Here is a 9,110-nt window from a genome sequence, read left to right as displayed (position 1 = left end):
GATATTAAAATTTTAATATCAAACATCCCTATGGATCACACAGGTTGTAATCCTTTGAAACATATGTAGGAATAAAGTATGCAATTATAACATGTGTTTTCTCCATTCCTTAAATTTTTAAATATACTCAAATACCCAAAATTTCAAGGAGTTCCTGCCTTAAAGACAGGAACTAAACCACAGTTATTTTGTGTTCTTTGCTACATTGGTTTCTATTAACCCATTTATTCTATCCAAAGAATTTTTATTCATTAAGATAGAAGAAATACACATAATTATATATATATGTATATGTATGTATGTATGTATGTATGTATGTATGTATGTATGTATGTATATCTGTGAGTGTATGTTTGTGTCTCCTTTTCCTGATGTCATGTGCTTTGTAAATGAACGATGTAAATATTTGTTAATTTTTATTTTCCTTTTGGTGAATCTGACAGAACCAATTGGCAAATGTGATTTTGAAACTCGAAGCTTATGTGGTTATCAACCTGATAACCTTGCCAACTTTAAATGGATATGGAGAACAGGCTACTCCGCAAGGTTTTCAACAGCTCCTAATAAAGATCATACATATGGATCAAGCAAAGGTTAGTAAATTCTTATTTTTAATTATTGTTGTTGTTTTTGTTAAGGTAACAAACTGGCTGTATTGTTAGCATGTGGGGCAAAATGCTTAGAGGCATTTCGTCTGTCTTTACGTTCTGGGTTCAAATTCCGCTGGTGTTGACTTTGCTTTTCATCCTTTCGGGGGTTGATAAATTAACCCATTACCTCCCATAATTCTATTAACTGGAATTTTTTTTATGAAACTTTGATTTCTAGCATAAAACAGCCTTAGAAACACGCTGGAATGATCAAAATAACATTTCAAAATAACATTTTAAATAGAAATAAGCAAGATATTGGGTGAAAAATTAGCAAACCTCATTTGAATATCAGAGAAATATACCTAGAAGATACAGCAAAAAGGTTAGATATGTGTAAATATTGACAGATAATTACGAAATTTGTAATTATTAAGTGATCTCATATGAGATCACTGGTAGGTAATGGGTTAAGTACCAGTTGCGTACTGGAGTTGATTTAATTGACTGGCCCTCTCCTCAAAACTTCCAGGTTTTGTACCTTGAGTAGAAAAGAATAAAATAAGTACCAGTTGAATAATCTACTTACTCCTCCCCCCAAATTACTGGCCTTGTGCCAAAATTTGAAACCATCATTATTGTTGTTGTTGTTGTTAAGGCAGTGAACTGGCAGAATCATTAGCACACCAAGCAAAATGCTTAGCAGCATTTTATCCATCTTTACATTCTAAGTTCAAATCCCACTGTAGTCAACTTTGCCTTTTATCCTTTCAGGGTTGATAATAATAAGAACCAGTTGAGCTCTGAGGTTGATGTAATCAACTTATCCCTCCCTCCACCCACAAAAATTTCAGGCTTTTTGCCTATAGTAGAAAGGATTATTATTATTATTATCATCATTATTTTCATTAGCATCTTCTTTCTATTACGTTTCCATTTTTTGCCGAGTGTCTTCCTGACACCTAGAGCAGAGAAACGTATCGTATGCATTGGTAGGCCATGAAGTCGAACAAATTGACCCAAGGACTTACTTTTTTAAGCCTAGTTCTTATTATATCGGTTTCTTTTGCCAAACTGCTAAGTTATGAAGATGTAAACACACCAAAACCACTTGTCAAACAGTGGTGGGGGACAAACATGGACACAAAGACACACACACACACATAAATGCACACACACACATATGCAATAGGCTTCTTTTGGTTTCCATCTACAAAATCCATTTACAAGGTTTTGGTTGGCCCAAAGCTATAGTAAAAGACACTTGCCAAGGGTGCCATGCAGTAGGACTGAACCCAGAACCATATGGCTGGGAAGCAAGCTTCTAATCACAGAACCACACTATATGGTTAAGACGCTTGCTTTGCAAGCCCATGGTTTTAGTTTCAAATCCCACTGCATGGCACCTTGGGCAAGTGTCTAGCAAATCCACTCACAAGGCATCAGTTGGCCCATGACTGGCTAAAGTGACTGACACTTGCCCAAGGAGTAGGACTGAACCTGATACCATCTTTTGGCACAGTAAGCTTCTAAACCAATCTGCCATATTTCTATATAAAAAAAAAACAATAAATGCTATTTAAAAAAAAACTGTATCTGCTCTCCAAAACATCAAGCTAAATTTAATAAATTGCATATCTTCAAGGCCACTACATGCATATCTCATCTCGACGTCCTCGAAAGCCAAAGGAAGTAGCTCGATTATTGTCTCCAAAATATGATGCCCCTAAAGAAGACCATTGTGTACAGTTTTACTACAATATTTATGGAAGAAATGTTGGTTTACTCAACATAAAGGTAAGATCTTATTTTCTATAACAATTTAAGACAGTTTTTCTCTGTTTTTTTAACTATGTAAAAACCGTGTCAAAGCTGACCTTGCCTGTGCTGGTGCCACATAAAAAAAGCACTCAGTCCAGTCAACGGGATGGTTGGTGATAGGAAGAGCATCCAGCCATAAAAACCATGCCAAACTAGACACAGCATCCTGATATAGACTTCTGTCTAGCTGGCTCCTGTCAAACCACCCAACCCATACAAGCATGGAAGACAAACGTTAAATGATGATGACGATGCGATGATGATGATGTTGTCATTAGTAGTGGAGGTTAATGAGTTGATGAGAAGATATGTGGCTTAGTGGTTAGGATATTCTGTTCGTGATCATAAGATCATGGGTTCGATTCCTGGTAGTTCGTTGTGTCTTTAAACAAGACACCGTGTTTCTCGTTTCTTCAGTCCAATCAGCTACCAAAAATGAACAGTACCTGTAATTCAAAGGGTCAGCCTCGTCCCATTCTGGGTCGCACTGAATCTTCCTGAGAACTACATTAAGAGTAAGCGTGTCTGTGGAGTGCTCAATAATTTCAAGGGTAGGTTGTTTGATGATCAAATCAACTAGAACACTTGACATCATAACCAACAGAGAGTCAGGCCATAATGGGGTGATTAGGGTGCCAGATATTCAGAGAAGCGCTTTAGGTTTCATATTGAGTCAGTAGCATGTCATTGTGTCCATACACAGGTCTAAGTCTGTCTAGTCATTGTGCCTATAGACAGGTCTAAGTCTGTCTAACTCCATATAGACATTGTTTAGATGTTGTGTTTATGGCATGTGTTTACAACAGGTGTGTATAGTATTCTTAAATTCTTTTACCTGTTTCAGTCATTTGACTGAATTCTTTGTCATATTTAAAACTAATTGAAAGAAACACAGAGAATCTCAAAAGAAATATGGTAACGAAATGGCTAAAAGTAAATTGCAATTCTTTTTTTCCATTAGCTCCGCATTCATGATACCAAGCCCTATGATACAGACAGTTACCTTCAAATCAGAGGGGACCAACAGAAAGGATGGATACTTGGAATGGTAGAAATACCAAAGATGATAGAGGATGCGTATCAGGTGAAAGGCCTACCTTTATTCTTTACTCTCTCTACACACACACATATATACTCATTTACTCTCACTGCTCAACTCCTCCCTCCACCCCCTCTCTCTCTCTCTCTCTCTTGCATATATATATATATATATATATATATATATATATATATATATATATATATATATATATATATATACACTCATTTACTCTCTCTCTCCTCTCTCTCACTCTCTCACACATATACTCCTTTACTCTCTCTACTCTCTACATATATATGTACACACACACATTCATTTACTCTCTCTACTCCCTCTCACTTTCTCACATATATACATACTCATTTCCTCCTTTCTCTCTCTCTCATTCATGCATATACTCATTTGCCTTTCTACTCTCTCCAGACACATATACTCAACAACTATACAGGAAACAATTTGTTGCAGGCATTAATCTTTAACTGTTGAAAAGCCTTACACAACTTTCATGTTTTGGTATTAATACAGCTTCTGTCACTATTAATTTTTTTTTTAATAAGCCCACAGGCTATTTGAGACACCAGTGCCTGAAAAGACACTGGGAGTCTATATATTGTTCACTGGGGATTCAGCTGTTATCATGCTGCTGGACATCTGTCACTGATGAATCCATAGCAGAGAGAAATCATGTGATCTGGCCATTCTGGCAACCGTAGCAGATGATTCTTGTCTGTCAACAATATAATTTCGAGTGCTTTTATGCACAATGAGATCATATGAGAGGTTCTCTCAAGGTAAACAATGCAGTATTCCGTGTTCTAACACAACCATTGTGTTAAGTTGGAGATCCAGATTAGCCTTTGGTATTAACACTGCTTCAATCGCTATTAATTATATACAATTATAAAGCAGTGAATTGATAGAATCATTAGTAGGTCAAGTGAAATGCTTAGCAGTATTTCATCTGCCACTACATTCTCAGTTCAAATTCCACCAAGGTTGACTTTGCCTTTCATCTTTTCAGGGTCAATAAATTAAGTACCAGTGAAACACTGGGGATCAATGTAATCAACTAGTCCCCAACCCCCAAATTTCAGACCTTGTGCCTTTAGTAGAAAGGATTAATTATATACAATTATGATTACATATCTTAATATTTTTAACTGGTGAAGGTTACAAAAGAAACTTAAGGGCCAAAAGTTAGTGCATGGTATGGGACAGAGGGTCATCCATAAAGATTCTTGGAATTAAACTATGAAAGCATCTGCATAATTTTATGTTGAGTGCTTATTTAAAAATCCTTACTGATTCAAAGTGTTACAACACCCTTTTTACTTATAGATTATATTTGAAGGGGTCATTGGCACAGGGCCATATGGGGACATCGCAATTGATGATATTACAGTTACACCAGGAGAATGTGAAGTTGGAGGTATATATTTTTATTTTTATTTTTATTGATCATTCAATGACATTTTGATAAATTGCCTGATTGTGTGTGTGTTTTTTTTTATTGTTGGGTTCTTGGCATCAGTGCCAAGACTTTCTACAACTAGTTTTGGGCAAAGTAAAAAATTCTAGCACTGGTTCTCATCTGATCACCAAAGTTAAGCAACATTGTGTCTAGTGAGTACTTAGATGGGTCACGACTTGGGAAACCTAGATGCTGTAAGCATGTCACACAAGGCACAGGAGTGGCTGTGTGGTAAGAAGCTTGCTTTCCAATCACATGATTCCGGGTTCGGTCCAACATCATGGCACCTTGGGCAAATGCCTTCTACTATAGCCTCAGGCTAACCAAAGCCTTGTGAGTGGATTTGGTAGATGGAAACTGAAAGAAGCCCATCATGTATATATATATATATATATATATATATATCAGGTCATCATATAAGTTCTGTCCGAATGTTGAATAAAGAAGAAAAGTAATCAAATGTTATATTTAATTGAAATTTAATCATCAGTGTACTTTCCCTCATTATCTATGACTTCCTTCCATCTATTTACAAGCTTTTTTATCCCATCAATGTAAAACTCTTTTGGTTTCAAAGCAAGGAACTCTGAAATGTCAGTTTTGACGTCCTCCTGGCTTCCGAAAGTTATGTCCCCCAAATGATTCTGTAAACTATGAAACAAATGGTAGTCTGAAGGAGCAAGGTCGGGAGAATAAGGTGGATGAGGCAGTATTTCCCAACCAAGCTCTTCGATCTTCTGTAATGTGATCTTTGCAGTGTGGGGTCATGCATTGTCCTGATGAAACATAACTCCTTTTCGATTCACTAAGATTTAATGTAATCGACTGGTCCCCTCAATTTGTTTGCTTTAGTAACTTTGCTACATTACTATAATACCAATTACTGATGAAAGATGATGATGATGATGATGATGATATCTGTGCGCTTTATATTATAGGTGACTGTGATTTTGATCATGGTCGTTGTACGTGGACAAATATGGCTTATAATAGATATAATTGGTTGGTGGGATCAGGATCTACACTATCTTCAAATACTGGACCTGTAAATGATCACACATTCCAGACTTCAAGAGGTGAGTTTTCTTCAAGATCTTTATATTTGAGATTCAAATAAAAATGAAAATTTATAAAGTAATTCTTCGTTTTATGGTTAAAAAAAAAAAGAACAACACTTATAAACAATCTTAAATATTTTTCTTTATTTTGGTTGGATTCCCACCCAGTCCTTGAAGACAAAGACATTTCACCGAGTATCTCAATCCATCATCGCTACCTTCAGTTTGTGGATAGAATATTTAATTCTTTATTTTAGAATATTGTTAATTGTATGAATATAAATGTAAAAAGCATTAAAATGTCACCAAATATTGAATTTTGTTTTCCATTGTTACTATCTAATTTATTCCTTTTACATGAGAAGCTGCTAATTGGCATTAATCAAAGGAAAACACTTAAAGGACTGAATTTCTCTGATTTCCTACATTAATTTCAACATATTTAATAATTACTTGCTTAAGAACAAAGCCAGACATTTATTGAGAAAAGAAGTACTTACTATTCTTCCTTCCATTGCAGGATTTTATCTTTACATTGATGCAACATATTTGAAGAAAGAAGACAAAAGCCGTTATATTAGTCAAATGTTTCCTGCTCTCCATTTGGAAAAACGCTGCATCACTTTCTGGTACAGCATGAACGGTGATGGAGTTGGTATTCTGAAAATTTTGACTAAATTTGAAACTGGTAGTAATGTAACTATTTGGGAACTCAGCAGGGACCAAGGTAACAAGTGGCTTTACGGACAGGCACCCATAGAATCTCATACACAATATCAGGTATTCAAAATTCCTCACTATCTTTTATTCTCTTGAATATTTCAGTCATTGGACAGCAGCCTTGCTTGGGCCTAGTGCTAATTCTGTCAGTCCCTTTATGCTTGACTGCTAAGTTATATGTAAACAAACTGATACCATTTGTCAATCAAGTGGTGAGAGACATACACACACACACACACGTGCAGGTATATATTTTGTCAAAGAATCCGTAAGTCAGGAAAAATAGTCACATGTATATTTGTCAAAAGGGTGAGTGTTGAGCTGAGACCCCCTTCGGTCATGACTGACCATGGGATTGCACCTAGAAAGTTACCATCCCAGGCACAAGTCCAGGCAAGGTTGTTTATGGAAGACCAGCAGTCGCCCATGCATACCAGCTTCCCCTCTCCATGCCACTGATGTTATCCATAGGGAAAGGCAAAGGGGCCAATACACCTTGGCACCAGTGACATAACAACTCATTTCTACAGCTGAGTAAACTGGAGCAACGTGAAATAAAGTATCTTGCTCAAGAACACAACACGCAGCCCAGTCCAGGATTCAAACTTACAACCTCATGCACACACATACACACATATACTCACACAGAGTTGAAACGCTGCTTGATTTTTCTTTTCAGCTTTGAATGTTCACCCTCCCACTTCCATTGTGTATGCACACACACACACACACACACACACACACACACCTTCACACACCTCCTTTTACATACACACACATATACTCACACAGAGTTGAAATGCTCCCACTACCAGTTAGCCATCACTCCTTCCTTTCTCATTCATATGTTGTGACGGAGAAAAACACAAGTGTATTATCATAGTAGATAATTGTCTCTAATTAATAAACCCAAGCAGTTTTCTTTGTCTTATTCTTATTTTTTAACCATTCTTATTTTTCTCAGATAATTATAGAAGCAACAAGAGGAAGAACATTCGAAGGAGACATAGCCATTGATGATATTGTCTTCAAAGACTCTACTTGTTCAGGTGAGCAGTTACCATATATAGTCATGGATAGGTTGTACTTTTTTTACCAAAACTTTTGATAAAAATCAGGGCTGCAACCTATCTACTCAACACCACAGGGATCTGACAACGCTCGGTCTGGGAATCGAAACCGCGATCCTATGACCGTGAGTCCGCTGCCCTAACCACTGGGCCATTACGCCTCAACACCAGTGACATTACACCAATGATTAGTGACAGCATCATCCTTACAAATTTATTAGCTAAACAAGTAATTAACAACTCATTCTGTTACTTTCAGAATTAGCAACGATTCCAGAAGGTCCTAACAATGGCCACAACTATGATTTCGCTTGGCTTGATGAGTCTTCTTCAAGCACAGCATATCGCGAAAGGTCTATTGCAGATAAAGTCATTCCATTTGATACCCTAGTATTTTCTGTATGTATCTGTTGTCAACAATGTCTAGATTCTTTCTTTGGCTGCTTTCCAAGTACCATGTCTCTAGACTTGTGATGCTCCAATAAAAGTATATCCTTCTATAAAAGCACTTTGTCAGCTGAGTCTCAATGCAGCATTCACAACATTTCACAAAATATTAAGCTGCTCTTTGACCCACCTAGTAACAACTTGGGTAACATGCGGCTGGCATGGAAAGCCAGTATAAATTGATAATGATAGCGGTGGTGGTGGCGGTGGCAATGGTGATGATGATATTTATATATTGTTTTCTTTTATAGTATTACCACACACGGCAGCTCCAAAGGACACCAACGCCGTCATTCCAACAGGCATACCACCTAAAAACACAGGTAAGCATTACAATATATACATATACACATATTTTATATAAAGGCAATACTAAACATAAATGCCTCATGCTAAGAGGGACTCTAAGGTCAAACTACCATAATAAACACATTTTTACCAATCCCTCTTTATGTATATTAATGCCTTTACATAAATAAATATATTTAAAGGGAATAAATGAGGTTTTTTCACGGTAGCTACTTGATAAATTCTTCTAAAGACTTTATCTTATTCTTGAATTATACATATACATATATATGTATATGTATATGGTTGAGTAGCCCATCCCGCTCAAAAGGTCCCTGAATAAGGTTTGTTTGAGGATGTTGAGCAAAACACCCATGTTTCCAAAGGGGAATTATTCAAACCCCAAAGAATTCCTCTCAACACATGGCTATGATGCTCCCCCACTACTTCTGCTCGTGATCAGAGATGCACATATCGTCAGCCAACAAGGGACATGCTCAACTGGTTAAGGTCAAACAACTGACAAGCAAATCTGTGGTACTGAGCAGAATATTTGCTGTAGCCCATCTTTTTATACCAACACAAAACAATGTACATGATAAC

At 36.7% G+C, this 9,110-nt stretch overlaps 1 protein-coding gene across 1 annotated transcript in view; it reads left to right on the top strand.

Annotated features, from left to right (window-relative positions):
* The window catches only part of LOC106882389 (MAM and LDL-receptor class A domain-containing protein 1), a 221,633-nt gene that overhangs the window by 73,093 nt on the left and 139,430 nt on the right, over positions 1 to 9,110 (top strand). Inside the window, exons 44-51 of the mRNA XM_014933051.2 lie at positions 444 to 593; positions 2,236 to 2,387; positions 3,373 to 3,495; positions 4,792 to 4,882; positions 5,863 to 6,000; positions 6,503 to 6,762; positions 7,667 to 7,751; positions 8,471 to 8,542. Of these exons, the coding sequence (XP_014788537.2) occupies positions 444 to 593; positions 2,236 to 2,387; positions 3,373 to 3,495; positions 4,792 to 4,882; positions 5,863 to 6,000; positions 6,503 to 6,762; positions 7,667 to 7,751; positions 8,471 to 8,542 (1,071 nt within the window). The remainder of the gene's footprint in view (positions 1 to 443; positions 594 to 2,235; positions 2,388 to 3,372; positions 3,496 to 4,791; positions 4,883 to 5,862; positions 6,001 to 6,502; positions 6,763 to 7,666; positions 7,752 to 8,470; positions 8,543 to 9,110) is intronic.

The sequence above is a fragment of the Octopus bimaculoides genome, chromosome 7 (genome assembly GCF_001194135.2).
Source record: "Octopus bimaculoides isolate UCB-OBI-ISO-001 chromosome 7, ASM119413v2, whole genome shotgun sequence".
In the NCBI taxonomy this organism is placed as follows: Eukaryota; Metazoa; Mollusca; class Cephalopoda; order Octopoda; family Octopodidae; genus Octopus; species Octopus bimaculoides.
The sequence above is the reverse complement of the archived record's forward strand: the minus strand, read 5'-3'. Positions and strand labels throughout refer to the sequence as shown.